This window comes from Onychomys torridus, chromosome 4 (assembly GCF_903995425.1).
Source record: "Onychomys torridus chromosome 4, mOncTor1.1, whole genome shotgun sequence".
Lineage (NCBI taxonomy): Eukaryota > Metazoa > Chordata > Mammalia > Rodentia > Cricetidae > Onychomys > Onychomys torridus.
This window is the reverse complement of record NC_050446.1, coordinates 118,110,613-118,125,222: the sequence shown is the minus strand read 5'-3', so window position 1 is coordinate 118,125,222 and position 14,610 is coordinate 118,110,613. Positions and strand designations below refer to the sequence as shown.

Here is a 14,610-nt window from a genome sequence, read left to right as displayed (position 1 = left end):
AACTCAATGAGTTACACACACACACACACACACACACACACACACACAAAAAAAAAAAAAAAAAAAAAACCCAAACATGTAAAAGTGGGAGGAAAGGGCTAGGAAGATGGCTCGTGGTCAAGAACATTGTCTGTTCTTCTATTGCTGTGATGAAACACCAGGCCCAAAAGCAAGTTGGGGAAAAAGGATTATTTGGCTTACTCTTTCATCTCATAGTTCATCACTGAAGGAAGTCAGGACAGGAACTCACACAGGGCAGGAACCTGGAGGCAGGAGCTGATGCAGAGCCCATGAAGGAGTACTGCTTACTGGCTTGCTCCCTGTGGCTTGCTCAATTTGCTTTCTTACAGAACCCAGGACCACCAGCCCAGGGATAGAACCACCCACAATATGCTGGGCCTTTCCATCAATCATTAATTAAGAAAATGCCCTGCATACATGCGGGCAAACTACTCCTACACATTTTAAATATTTTTTTTGGCAAGTGAAAATTAAAAAAAAAAAAAAACTGTAGGAGGCTGAAGCAGGAGGATTGCTACAATTTCGAGGCCAGTTTGGGCGAGACAGCCAAACCCTGTTTCAAAACAAACAAATAAACACCAACACCCATAGCTCTTCTGTTCCTAATGGCTGCCCTCCTCCTGCGTGGATCTGGGCTGCGGGCCTGAGTTTGCCAGCTGCTGTGTGTTGTCCTTGGACAAGCTGTTCAGTCTCTCTTCTCAGCTGACAAAGGGCCCAGATGTTCTCCAAGGGCCTGCCCACGGCTGGGGCTCCTCTGTCCACGCTCTCATTTCAGACATGACCTCTGTGCGCAGGAGTGGGAGAGACCTAGCCTAGAATCCCGTGTCCCCTGGGGCTGACTGTGTGAACTTGGGCAAACAGCTTAGCCTCTCTGAACTTCCATCTTGGCAGCTGGAGAACAGGGGTGTTGATACCATGAAGATGGGATGAAACTTAACAAGACTGCGTGTGTACAGCATTTAGAAGCTGTCATCTCCCATGTGTCCACAGATGTTGCCTGCTGATGCTATTATTAGCTGTTATTATAAGTATCAGCATTTCATTGAGTGTCTTAAAGAGATACTAACAGGGGCCAGCAAGATGGCTCAGCGGATAAAGGAGCTTGTGGCCAAGCCTGACAACCTGAGTTTTGATCTCTGGAACCCACATGGTAGAAAGAGAGAGAGCTGACTACCACAGATTGTCCTCTGACATCACAGGTGTGCTGTGATAAATGAGGTTTTTCTTTTGTTTTGCTTTCAACAGAATATCACTATGTAGTCCTAGCTGGCCTGGAATTCACTTTGTAGACCAGGCTTGCCTTGAATTCACAGCCTGCTTCTGCCTCCTGGGTGTTGGATTTAAAAGTGTGTGCCACCATACCTGGCTTCAGTCCCATATTTTTATTATTTTAACACCCCCCCCCCCGTGTGTGTGTGTGTGTGTGTGTGTGTGTGTGTGTGTGTGTGTGTGTGTGTAAGCAAAGGTGCCCACAGAGGCCAGCAGAGTTTCAGGAGTTGTGAGCTACCCAACATGCATGCTGAGAACCAAACTCAGGTCCTCTAGAAAAGCAGTGCACACACCCTTAACCTTTAAGCCCTCTCTTCAGTCCTGTGATTCCACTTTACAGACGAAGAAACTGAGGCACAGAATGATTGAGTAGTTTGTTGGTGGCCACTCAGACAATAATCCTTGGGGGTGGCCCAGCAACCCAGGCTATCTGGATTCAGTCTGCCCTGTGACCCACCAATCTACACAGCCTCAGTGCCACTCTCTGGGAGAACGTCCCTTCCTCGGCCAAGTCTAGAGAAGGTAGGCAGCAGGCAGTAAGTAGCTGAACCCAGCGGGAGTAGAATCCACTGAGAGATATTAACCAAGAGCTCCTAGTTTGGGCCACCCTAATTATTACCTACCCCACCCTGGCTATTTTATCTGCTGAAAAACCTGCCTCATGGAAAGAGGCCAGCCTTGTCCACAGGGGAGCAGAGAGTGTCTCCATCTGTGCAATAGATGCATCTCTGCCTCAGAGATGCCCTGTGAACCGGGATCATTGATGCTAAGCTCTGAAGTGAGGCTTGGGCAGTGCACATGGGAGTGGTCTAGGTCAGGCAGCCAGAGGGGTTTGGACTTGACAGTCCTCAGTCTCCAAGAGCTAGTGTTGTCTCTGTCTGTTTTTCTTACCTTAGGATGGGAAGGTCCTGCTGAGGCCAGGGAGCAGCTGAGTCTCCCACAGCCTCTTTTAGTTTCCAGTGGTCATTTGGCCGAGCTAGGGATGCTGTGGCCAGGGACACTGCTGCGGCAGGCGTGTGTTTTGGCAGCTGTGCTGTCTGGGCTGTGGAGGAGCAGTCTGGGTGGCAGCCTGGAGCTAGAGTTTCAAGTGTCTGGAGGAAGCCCTGGCTTGAGTGTCCCAGTCCATCCTCAGCCCTGCACCACCAGCTGAGCAGGGACTCAGCCTTGCCGTGTATGTGTGTTCTGCCTGCATGTACGTCTGTGTACCACATGCATGCCTGATGCTCTAGGGGGTGGTGAGCCTCCGTGTGGATGCTGGGAATCGAACCCAGGTCCTTTCCAACAAGTGCTCTTAATCACTGATCCCATTCTGCAGCCCCAGCTTGGGGGTTTTCATCCTTGTTTCTTTTACACATTTCCTGTAAATGTGACTCTCCGAGTATTAAAGGAATGCTTGTTATTTGTGCAGAACACAAGCAACCAAGGAGGAGAAAAATGAATGCCAAACCCATAATTTCAGCAACTCAGAGACCAGCTGGGATCCAAGCACACCCATGCATGTATATATGTGTTCATGCATGCACCTGGAAGTATGTGACACAGAAGCCCGCATGCCTGTGTGCAGGTAACTGGGCCGGCACACACCTAACACCCAGGTGTACAAATAGGAGGAGCACATGGGTGTGCATGGACATGAATGCACACACCCACGGAAAACACGCTGTGTAGCAGCTGCTGTTGTAACCTCATAAACATTGACTCATTTGCTCTCACAACAGTCTGATGAGGCAGGTGCCTTTATTTCGCTCATTTGAACATGTGAGGATAAAACAGTTCACCAGCCAATTGTTCATGGATGCTTTGCAGGGAATGGAAGAAGGGGGTTTGAACCCCCTTGCTGAACACACACCATGCTGTTTGAGTGGCACAGGCCTTCTCCAGGGCTCACCCCATGCATCTGTATTTTGTTTGGATACAGAGCAAAACATCAGTTGCTTGAACTAACAGGGCCCTGGGGAGCGAGCAGACTTGGGTTTGAACCCAGGCTCTGCTGACTGTGACCATTTACCTTCACCTCTGTGGGGCTCAGAGTCTTCCTTTACAGAGTGGGACAGGGAGGGGTCGTGGCACCTGCCTCTGGATGTTGGCCGTGCTTGTGTGATAAAGCTTTCATCCCAAGGTGCGGCACACAGCAGATGCTCATGCCTGGCTCACCATCATATCTGCCCACTCTGAGGCTGGAGGGCTTCCTAGGGAGAAACTGGAACTTTGCCCTGCTGCCTTATTCTACAGGGGTCTGGCAAGTAGAGGCCTCCACTGGGTCTGGGATCTCCCTGGGTGCATGGGCAGGACTCCTACCCCTTTGCTAGACCTCCAGTCGGCTGGCAGCTTAGCCACAGCCCCTGCACACTCCAGATGGCAAAGGGACGAGGAGAGGGCTGGAGAAAAAAGCCCACAGAAGAGGCAGGCGGAGCCTCCCTCTCTGAATGTGCTGGCTGGACAAGGAGGGGGCTGCTGGCTGGGACGTCAGATGCCATCGCTCCCGGGGACTGTTAAAATCGCTGCACTACCAGGGTATCTGCAGAAGACCCTGCCTTCTTGGCCACCTCCTGGGGCTGCCTGTTTGGGGTATGTGCCCCCAGTGAACCCGATGCCTGGTCTCTGATGGCCTCTCCCACCCTCTCTTGTCTTCTCCTCTCTTCTTTCCTCTCCTCTTCTACTTCCCTTTGCCTCTATTTCTCCATGTTCCTTCCTTCATTCCACCATTCCAGCTCTCCTTTCTTCCCTCACTCCTGTTTCCTTTACAGTCCCTCTCTCGGTCTCCTTCCTCTGGCTCCTCTTGTCTCTTTCTCTGACCTCCAATGTCCTTCCTGCCTCTGCCACCCTTTGGTATCTGCTCTTCCCGTGTCACCCCCTCCATCCCGAGGCCGCTGCACTGAGAAACGGGCCTGTTCTGCTTCTGTGGGAATCGGCTGAGCCCAACACTGTGGGGTTGGAAAAAGGGTGTCTGGCCAGAGGAGATGGCCCTCTGTCTCCCGGGCAAATGTGACAGAACCCTGGCTTTGAAGTGGCAGCACCTTCCCGCTCCAGGGCCCGGTCTGGATTAGCCACTGTCTGGGCATTTCTTCTCATCATCTAACCAACTGAGTCGAGTGGGGAGGAAGGCGGAAGTATTGAGTATCTGGACCAGAGCTGGGTCAGAGGATCTCTGCCAAGTTACCAGGGAGCATTCTCTGGACTGGCAGTGCCCACAGAGAGCTCTCAGGGTTTGACATTCTCACACCCACCTCTTCTAGGCAGCAGTTCTTCTCTGCACCAGGTACACGACCCCAGACAGCTATGCCTCTTCTGGCCAGCCTCCTGGGCCTGGCAGGGCTTCTCCTCTGGACAGGCCACACAGTGGGGGCCTTAAGGATGCCCAACACCACACTGGTCCTGGGCCGACCCAAGAACATAGCTGTGTGGTCTCTGTCTGGTTTGGGGGTGCCCCGGTACCGCCGGAAGCGCCATATCTCTGCCCGGGACATGAGTGCCTTGCTGGATTATCACAACCATATCCGGGCCAGCGTACACCCACCTGCTGCCAACATGGAGTATATGGTGAGTCCCAAGCCTTCCTGGTGCACCTTCCAGCCAACACCAGATTGCTCACTGTGTCTTGGAGTGGCTGGCTGGCTTTGAAGAGCTGAACCATCTGCCCATCTAGCCCAAGCAAACAGTGAAAATGAGTAATCCATTTTACAGATGTAGAAAGTAAGGCCATGGCATAAATTCTCAGTGAATGGAGGTGGGTGGAGGTGGGGAAAAAAGAATGTATCTGTAGAGCACCCTGCCAGGTCCTTCACATAACTCTCTTCCTTCAAGACAGTATTTTATCGGTTTTCCAAATGAAGGAATTGAGTGAGAGGACAGGTTTGCCTAAGGTCCTCCAGCCTGGACTGCAAGCCTGGTCTGCTAAGGTGGGAGTTTTCTCTAACAAAATATGCTGCCCAAGAATTTTGCCTCCCACTTGGGACCTGCAGGGGGTGGGAGACAGCGCTTTCCAGGCTATTGTCTTTCAGCAGAGAAGGTTGCTTGACACACCCAGACCATTCATTCCCAGTTCCAGTGGAGGACAGCAGGCACCAGGGTATCTTGAGCAGAGCCAGGAGCTGAATCTCAGTGCTGGTTGGGATGTCTTCTTCAAAGAGTCAGTCCTTGTGTCTCTTAGCTCAGTCTCCCAGAAGCCAAAACTGTCAGTGTGGAGGAAGAATATCCCCTATCCCAACTCCTCCCTGGGACCATTGTCCCCAAAGCCTGGAGAGACAGGCTGCTGGCCCACAGAGGCGTCTTTAGGAAAAGAGATAGCTGATAGACCTCCTCCTGCCCAACAAGTGGAAATGTGACCTCCTTTCAGCCACTTCCTGCTTGGAGCCGGACACAGCGCTAAGCCTTTCCTGGGTGCTGTGGAGAACAGGGCTCACTCCCTCAAGAAGTCTACATTTGTGGGGGCTGGGGGGGTAAGAAAAATTAAAGGCCACCAACAAGATACAGAGCCCAATATCACATGTCAGGAGGTAATTGTGAAGGGGCCAGAATAAGAGCTGGGGCTGGGGGGCGGGGTAGGGGGCTGTCATTTATGTGTTTGCTGATTCACTCATTTATTAACACTAAAACTGCCACCCAGAAGGTCTCTGGCTTCCAAACAAATGACACATTAATTGAGCACCAGCTGTATGGATGGCACTAGCCCTAACAGGTGTTTACTTACTGAGCACAGTACAGAACACAGGAAGCCAGCCAGCTACTCTCTCCGGGGAGGATCTCAGTGCCTTTACCTTGTTCCTGCCTTCCCTCTTTGCTCTGCTTTCCCTGAAAAAGCGGGAGGCAGCAGTGAGGTGTGGGCGGGGGCTGGGCTTCTTAGCATCTCCCTTTCTTGTTTGCTCAGCAGCTTGTGCCCACAGAACAGGGTGAGACCAGGTGAGACCAAGCAACCCTCACCATTGAACCCTTTTCTTCCAAGCCCCAAGAAGGTCTGGGTCAATTTCCACATTCCCACATGCCCTGGGCTTGTCATGAGTCATGCTTGTTTGACAGCTCACTTCCTTGCTAGACTGATTCCTTGGTGCCGAGGAATATTGTTCAATATTTGCTGAGCGGACAAAAACTAACACAAAGGGTTCCAGGGGGTCAGAGCTGGAAGGGAACTAGCTTTAGCGGATTTGTTTGTTACAATTTTATTTATTTATTTTTATGTGTGTGGGTGTTCGGCCCGCATGGATGCCCATGCACCATGTGTGTGCCTGGTGCCCAGGGAGGCCAGAAGGAGGCATTGGATACCCTGGAACCTCCATGTGGGTGCTGGGAACTGAACCTGGGTCCCCTGGAAGAACCACCAGTGCCCTTAACTGATGAACTATCTCGATTCTACCCTTGGCTTGGTCTTGAGACAAGGTCTTGTCAGCAATGGAAAATGTTACTAGCTGTGTTCTGGCCCTCAAGTCTCAGCTGCTAGGAGGCTTTGAGGACACGCGATCTTCTCTCTTCCCACGTCCCCATAATTTTCCCTGTCTTGCTGTCCTGTTTCAGCCTCATGTAGTCCAGGCTTCCCTTAAACAGAAGAGGCTGTCAGACTCTCTAGAACTGAAATTACAGGCAGTTGTGAGCTGCCATGTGGGTGCTGGGAACCAAAGCCAGGCCTCCTGTAAGAGCAGTCAGTGCTCTCCAGCCTTGGGAACTAGTTTTTGTTTCTGTTTTTTTAAAGAGACATCCTTTTACCCCACACAGGAAACTTACATAACTATGAAGAAGGATAAGGAGGGGTTTACTAGGCACTGGTGTGGAATAGTCACCAGGGCCACCTATCTTGTCAAATGAAGAACTGGGTACAGAACAGAGTATACACAGCCATTGTGTATCTATATGTCTGGGTTACAGGGGATATCCCCGTTGGAGACTGTTGGGGAAGGGTAAGGGTGGCTTAAGTGAAAATCCAGGAGTGATGAGAGATATACAATGTTCCACTTTGCCTTCTTTTGAGATTTGTTTTTTAAACAGTATCTGTCTGCTACGTAGCCTTGGCTGGCCTGGAACTTGCTATTTAGGCCAGACTGGCCTTGAATTTATAGCGATCCACCTGTCTCTGCCTCCCAAATGCCAAGATTAAAGGTGCTCACTTCCTTCTTACACTTTTAAAAAGAAGTCTTGAATTTGATTTTTTTTAAATTGATTTTTCAAGACAGGATTTCTCTGTATAGCCCTGGCTGTCCTGGATCTCACTCTGTAGTCCAGGCTGGCCTCGATCTCACAGAGATACTCCTGCCTCTAGCTCCCGAGTGCTGGGATTAGAGGCGTGCACCACCACCGCCGGGCTTGAATTCGATTTTTAAATGAAAATACTGTGAAGTTAAAATCAATGCCTCTTCCTCACTCTGGGCTCAGTCACATGGAGGGACTGCTGATAACTATTACAAATGCCCTGGGACTCTAAACAGAGCTGGGGGCTTTAAGTTTGAGGTCTAGTGGGGAAGAAAGAGCACGGGACTCAGGGACAGAAACAGAGCACAGACCCTGGCTCAGCTGTGGATTTCACCTCGGAGTCACAGCCTTTGTTCTCTGATCTCTATGTGGGTGTGTTGATCTCAGGAGACTGAGAAAGCACAGTGCAAATGGGCATGTGTGTACCTCACTATGGTCACGGTGGTTATTTACCCTGGGGCAAGTTCATGGTCTTTCTTTCATCAGGTTTGGGATGAGCAGCTGGCCAGGTCTGCTGAAGCCTGGGCCACCCAGTGCATCTGGGCCCACGGACCCTCGCAGCTGATGAAATATGTGGGCCAGAACCTCTCTATCCACTCTGGCCGGTGAGTGGATCTCCACCCTTTTTTCATTTAGTCATTTGACAATTTACACCAAGTACTTATTCTGGCCCAGGTGCTATGCACAGCGGTGGTTCTTGTGATGAACCGGGTGGGTAAGCTCTGCACATAGAGAAACTCACTCTAGTTAGGAGACGCAGGTGATACAGGTAGGCAAATGAGAGAGGAGAGTTCATGCTACTTCCGAGAGGAAGGATGGATTTGAAGGCTTGTGTGCATAGGAAGGTGATGAGGGCTGTGGGGAGTGGAGCGAGGGCAGAGGGTAGGAGGTGAGTACATGGGGCCCAGGAATGACACAGAAACTGAGCCACCAGCCTGGCTCTTGTCACTGTTCTAGCTTCGGAGTCAGAATGTGGGCGCCTGCGTTCTGATATGTGTGACCTGAGGAAGTTTTGACTATATTCCAAAACCTGGGGTCTCTATTGACCTAGATTAGCTATTGCTAGACTTGTGGGTTTCATAAGCCAGTAACAAGGGCTGAGGAGATGCTGGTAAAGTTCGTCTGGCAAGCACAAGGACCTGTGTTCAAACCCCAGAACCCACATAAAAAGCCGAGCACAAGGGTACACACCTGTAATCCCAGCACTGGAGAAATGGAGGCAGGAAGATCTCTGGGGAATCACTGGCAGATCAGCCTGATCTTTGAATTTTAGGCCAATGAGAGACCCTGACTCAAAAAACAAGGTAAATAGCATCTAAGAAATGAATGATACCTGGGGTTGACTTTCCGGCCTCCACATGTATACACATGCCCCATATGAATACATATGTGTGCACATGTGCACACATACATAGAAACATTATGAGATGGTCATATGTCACATTTTTATTCAACCAATCAAGGTCATTAGGAAAACATGACTCTCTCCATGCCGAGTTTACCATGACCTCAGCAGGGATCAAGGTTGGTCTGATGACTGTGTTCCTGGGACCATTGGGCCCTTCTGCACCTTTGCATGTCACTGGCTGGTTAGAACCAGTGCCAAGCCTTGGGAATCATGAATGATCTCTCAGAGCCCAGCAGAGCTGATCTTGGTGACCAGGTCCTTCCCCAAGCTCACACACCCTCTCTCCTACCACAAAATTCTTCCTGTCTCACTGTCCATGGCCTGACGGCCAGCCTTTCCAAAGCTCACAGAGAAAGGGTTGTGAAGAACACAGGCACCGGTGCACACTGCCAGCGTGAGTACTCCCAGGTCACTCCTGACTGCTCCTCTGACTGTATGCCTGAGTGTTAAACATTATGATGAAGACTTAGAGAAAACATCAATGGGCAGTCCGAGAAAGTCCTCAGATCCCATCAGGCACTTCAATCTGCAGAGAACTTCCTGGGATGGCCTCTCTTTTCCTGAAAATGCAAGCTGTGTCTGAAATGCCACCACAACCTGGCTCTTTGCACAGCTTTGCTGAGCATGTACTATGTGCCAGGGACAGGTGAGCTCTCCGTCTGGGGTTTTTCTCTCCTCAACTGCTCTTCCTTCAGACGATGATCTAGGAGGTAAGTATGACCTGTCTACATTCTATCATTTTACAGATGGGGAATGTGATGGAGAAATGAAGTGACTCACCAGACAAATTGGTGACAGAGCGACTTTCCCACCCTCTCTTCACCTTCCTCCATGTTCTTGGCCTTCCCAGGTACCGGTCTGTGGTAGATCTCGTGAAGTCTTGGTCTGAAGAAAAGCGGCACTTCTCATTCCCAGCTCCAAAGGATTGTACCCCACACTGCCCCTGGCTCTGCAGTGGTCCTGTCTGCTCCCACTATACCCAGGTACCCTCTGTCAGTCAAGAGTGCTGCTCAGCAGACCCTGGCACCTCAGAGAATAACGGGGATGGCAGAATGAAAATTAAAGCAGGCTTCCTTTGTTTCTCTTGCAGACAGGGTCATTGTATGTCCCAGGCTGGTCTCTCACCCTCCACCCTCCTGTCTCAGCCTCATGAGTGCTGGGACTACAGGCATGCCCACCACTCCCAGTGTGAGCTTTCCTTTATGTGAGGCATACATTCCTGGAAAGTTGTGCAGACAATGAATTGAGATGTAGTGTATTAAAATACAGGTTCGCACAGGCTTGGAACTCATAGAAATCCTCCTGCCTCACCTTCTGAGATTGCAGGCATCATACCCTACATTGTTTTGTTTAGAATGTTTTGGGTATTTTCTGTTTCCCAAGGCTCCTGCTATCTGTTTTGTTCTACCACTGAGCTACACCCAGCCATTCCAACTATCTTAAGAAAAATAGCCGGATGTGGTGATTTATGCCTTTAGGCCCAACACTTGGGCGTCAGAGGCAGGCAGATCTCTATGAGTTCAAGGTCAGCCTGGTCTATATATCAAGTTCTAGGCCACCCAGGGATATATAATGAGGCTCTATGTCAAAAAAAAAAAAAAACTCAACAAAAATCACGGGACATTATTACCTCTCCAGGCACAGAGAGGAATAGAAACTCAGTCAAAATCTCACAGCAGCTGATATTGAAATACTGATTCAAGCGTGTGGGATTCAAAAGTTTGTGTTTAACCTCCAACACTAGAAGGACTTTCAAAGGCTATCACTAAAAGGAAAATCCTAAAAAGAAAAAGTGAATGAAAGAGCATAGAAAATAGCGACATATCCCACATGATAGTGATAAATATATAACATTCTTTGGTATGCTGGGCACACCCAGGGCCTTAGAACCACTAGGCATGCCTGCTTCTACTGCAAGCAACACCCCTGATTCCTTCATCACATTTTTGTGCCCTGTGCGCATATTTCACCGTGTAGCAATATGAAACATATTCCTTACTATTGGTAAAATGTTATTTTTGAGAAACATTCTATTACAGAACAAACGTCTCAAGCCCTTCCCCAACCCCTTAGGATAAGGCAGACATGGCCTCTTCTCCTGTCCTCCAGCCCCCGGACCCCAAGACTTCACATACTGTACTCAGCTGGAATGGGGTCCAGTAACCATACTGCTCAGGGTTCTTGGGCTCCTCCAAGCCTCGGCCTACCTGTCTCTGTGCTTCCGCAGATGGTGTGGGCATCCTCCAGTCGGCTGGGCTGTGCCCTTCACACCTGTAGCAGCATCAATGTGTGGGGCAGCACCTGGCAGCAGGCTGTGTACCTGGTCTGCAACTATGCCATTAAGTAAGTACCGCACCAGGGTTCCTCCTGTTTACTGCCATACTGGTTTCGGCAGTTTAAGAGAGTCAACTGACAAGGCTTTTACTTGTTTGTTTGCTTGCTTGTTTTGTGGCACCAGGACTGGGTCTTGCACAAGGTAGGCAAGTATTGTACCATTTAGCCACAGCCTCAGCCAATAAACCTTCTTGTGTACCAAAGGAGAGAGGAGGAGGGTGAAAGGCGGGGGTGGGGGTTGGGTTGTGGCCTGAATTGGCCCATCTGCCCACCAAGTGGCTGTGCTAATATTTCACCATGAAGCTAGCCTTTCATACCAATGCCAGGCATCACTGAGTATATGGGTGCAATGCTAGTCCTCTGAGCTCACCCCAAGAAACAGACAACTAAGAACACCTGCCCCTGCAGGAGGGCGGATTGGATGGTGAGCAAAAATGGACAGAGCATGCGTGGCTCTCTCCCAGACTCACCCATCACCGTGATAGGCAGGCAGATCAGGAGCCATCTTTACACAAATCTCTTGGAAACACAGGGAAATGGCAAGAAAAGTTCTCATCCAATGTCAGTATGCAGACTTATGAACACTGCAGATTTTCAGCTCAAAGTGAAAAAAAATTGTTTTTTGTTTTTGGAACAGGTCTCGCTCTGTAACCTAGACTGACCTGGAACTCACTGCTTAGCCAAGAGTGGCCTCAAACCTGCAGTGATTACACTCTGCCTCAGTTTCCCCAGAGCTGGGAATAGGAGGTAACAACCCAGTTTAGCCATTATCTTCTTTTTTGAAAGCAGAACTTACCCTCAAGTGGTTAAACAAACAAAAAACAAAGAACTTCTTTGATTCTATCACCCAGGCCCTCACCTCCACCCCTCCTTATCCTAGAGTGTCTTTTTTTATTCTTTTTTTTTTTTTTTTTTAAGACAGGCTCTCTTGTAGCCCAGTCTGACCTCAAATTCTCAATGAAGATGATTGAACTTCAGGGCCCCCTTGCCTTGACCTTCTGATTGTTGGAGTTATAGGTGTGTTCCCCTATGCCTGGCTCCCAAGAGGATCTTTAAAAAAATACAGTTTATAGTATCTGGCACTAATCCTGATATCCATGGCCGTTCTGAAGAGTTCGATGGATGAATGAATAAGTGAATGAAACCTGCTATGAAATCAGAAGTACATACTTTCCTGAGCACTTGCCAGACCTGCTGGTGCACAGTGTAATCTCAACACAGTGAATAGGAAAGCAGAAGAGTTCATGGGTCACCTAGGCTACATAGTGAGGTCCAGTCTGGGCACAGAACACCCTGTCTCAAAAGCAAGAACAAAACAAGCAACATATAAACCAACCCAATTACTTTGGGGGGGGGGGGTTCCATTTCTGGCTATAAGGAGTATTCACTCACTTAAAGTGTAAAAAAGGAGCCTTAGGGGTTGATAACTGACAGAAGGGCCAGAGATAAGATACTGGGTAGCCTGGAGCAAGAGCCGGAGATCACTAGGTTTTCAGAGGAGGAAGAACATAAAAGATACCATTGAAGCCGGGCGGTGGTGGCATATGCCTTTAATCCCAGCACTGGGGAGGCAGAGGGAGGCGGATCTCTGTGAGTTCGAGGCCAGCCTGGACTACCAAGTGAGTTCCAGGAAAGGCACAAAGCTACAGAGAGAAACCCTGTCTCGGAAAAACAAAAACAAACACAAACAAACAAAAAACATTGAGCCTTTCTTAGGTGAAGAATTCAGTGACAATTATCATCATAATACTGTGCAGTCATTGTCATTCTCTTTATTTATATTACAGTCATTTATTTGTTTGTGGGGGTGGTGTCCACACACCACAGTGCACATGTGGAGGTCGGAGGAAAATTTCATGGAGCTGATCCTCTCCTTCTACCATGTGGGTCCTAGGGATTGAACTCGGGTCATCGGGCTTGGCAGCAAGTGCCTTGAGCTGCTGAGTCGTCTTGCTGGCTCTGTTTTTCTTTTGAGACAAGGTCTCATGTAGCCCAGGCTGGCTTTCAACTCATTAATTAGCTAATGCTGACTTTGAACTAATCCTCCTGCCCCCATCTCCAAGTGCTAGAATTAGAAACATGCACCTCCACACACCTGTTATATGTGGTACTGGGAACTGAACCCAAGGCTTTGTACATGCAAGGCAAGCTCTCTACCAACTGAGCCATTTGACCATCCCTTCTAAACTTTTCCCTTTTATCAGCGCAGAGAAATCCCTATAACCATTAGGTAATAACTCCCTATTCCCTTCCACAAAAGGTAGTGATCTTTTTTGTGTTTTGTTTTGTTTTTGTTTTTGTTTGTTTTTTCGAGACAGCATTTCTCTGTGTAGCTTTGCACCTTTCCTGGAACTCACTGTGTAGCCCAGGCTGGCCTCAGACTCACAGAGATCTGCCTGCCTCTGTGAGTGCTGGGATTAAAGGACCACAACCCAGCAGGTAGTAGTCTTTTGAGAGGGTAGCAAAATATCTAGATTAAGGGTGAAGTCTTGAAGACATGAAGGGTAGTGGCCATAATGAGACTCTGTGAGTAGGCCACTTATGCCTAGTTATCACCATCAGCTAATTTCTCAAGCTCTCATTTGCACAGCATCCTTAGAGCACAAGAGTTCCCCCCCCCCCCCCGCCCAAAGGTCATTTCACATAATTTTAATGGATACAGTTTCATTTATCTTATCCAACAGTCAATATCAGTTTCCAAGAAATGAAGTGGCTCGGATGTCACTAGGATGAGAACTCAGGACCAGAACCCAAATCTACCCCCTCCAGGGAAGCTGGGGAAGGAGAGAAAACCCAACTTTACCGAATGTCACTATTTTCCAAACACAATGATGCTGTGCATATGTGCACAGGCTGCATTTTTTCCCTGTTCTCTGCATCCCTATGGAGGAGAAATCTGCTGGGTTTACAGAGGAAGAAACCATGGCTTAGAGAGGTGCCAAGCTCAAGGTCACATATGCAGTGTGACCTTGGACTGAAACATGTAAATCTGTGAAGGATGTTTCACCTAAACTCTGCTGTATACTAATCCTCTGTCCCCTGGGCCTGTTCTCTTGTAGGGGCAATTGGATTGGGGAGGCACCCTACAAGACTGGGAAGCCGTGTTCTGCCTGTCCATCCAGTTACCAAGGCAACTGCAACAGCAACATGTGTTTCTCTGGGCTCAAATCCAACAAGCTTCCATGGATCTGAACTGGCCCAATATTTTGGTGCCCCTGGCTAGGTCTGACCCTAGGAAGATTCCTCCCCAAAGTTGAGAGGGAGACAGGGGGTGGGCAACCCTACAGTTCTTTATAAATTCCTTTTCTTAAATGTCCAGTACATGTCAAAGATGCCTCCTCTCTCTTCCTTAGTAACATCTTTCTTCTCTATGATACCTAGGGAAACAAGCATTTTTCTTT

General features: G+C 49.1%; 1 protein-coding gene across 1 annotated transcript; it reads left to right on the top strand.

Moving 5' to 3' along the window:
* The first annotated feature begins 3,749 nt into the window (after positions 1-3,749).
* Positions 3,750-14,608, top strand: R3hdml (R3H domain containing like). Its single transcript, XM_036186296.1, has 6 exons — positions 3,750-3,858; positions 4,527-4,830; positions 7,954-8,072; positions 9,726-9,858; positions 11,103-11,218; positions 14,269-14,608. The coding sequence occupies exons 1-6, from the start codon at positions 3,761-3,763 to the stop codon at positions 14,399-14,401; spliced, it is 903 nt and encodes a 300-aa protein (XP_036042189.1). The 5' UTR covers positions 3,750-3,760; the 3' UTR covers positions 14,402-14,608.
* The last annotated feature ends 2 nt before the right edge of the window (positions 14,609-14,610 follow it).

Coding starts and splice junctions, on each gene's coding strand:
- R3hdml (XM_036186296.1), top strand. CDS start 3,761: ATGCCATCGCTCCCGGGGACTGTTAAAATCGCTGCACTACCAGGGTAT. Junction 3,859..4,526: donor CCTGGGGCTGCCTGTTTGGG/GTATGTGCCCCC, acceptor CACCTCTTCTAG/GCAGCAGTTCTTCTCTGCAC. Junction 8,073..9,725: donor CTCTCTATCCACTCTGGCCG/GTGAGTGGATCT, acceptor TGGCCTTCCCAG/GTACCGGTCTGTGGTAGATC.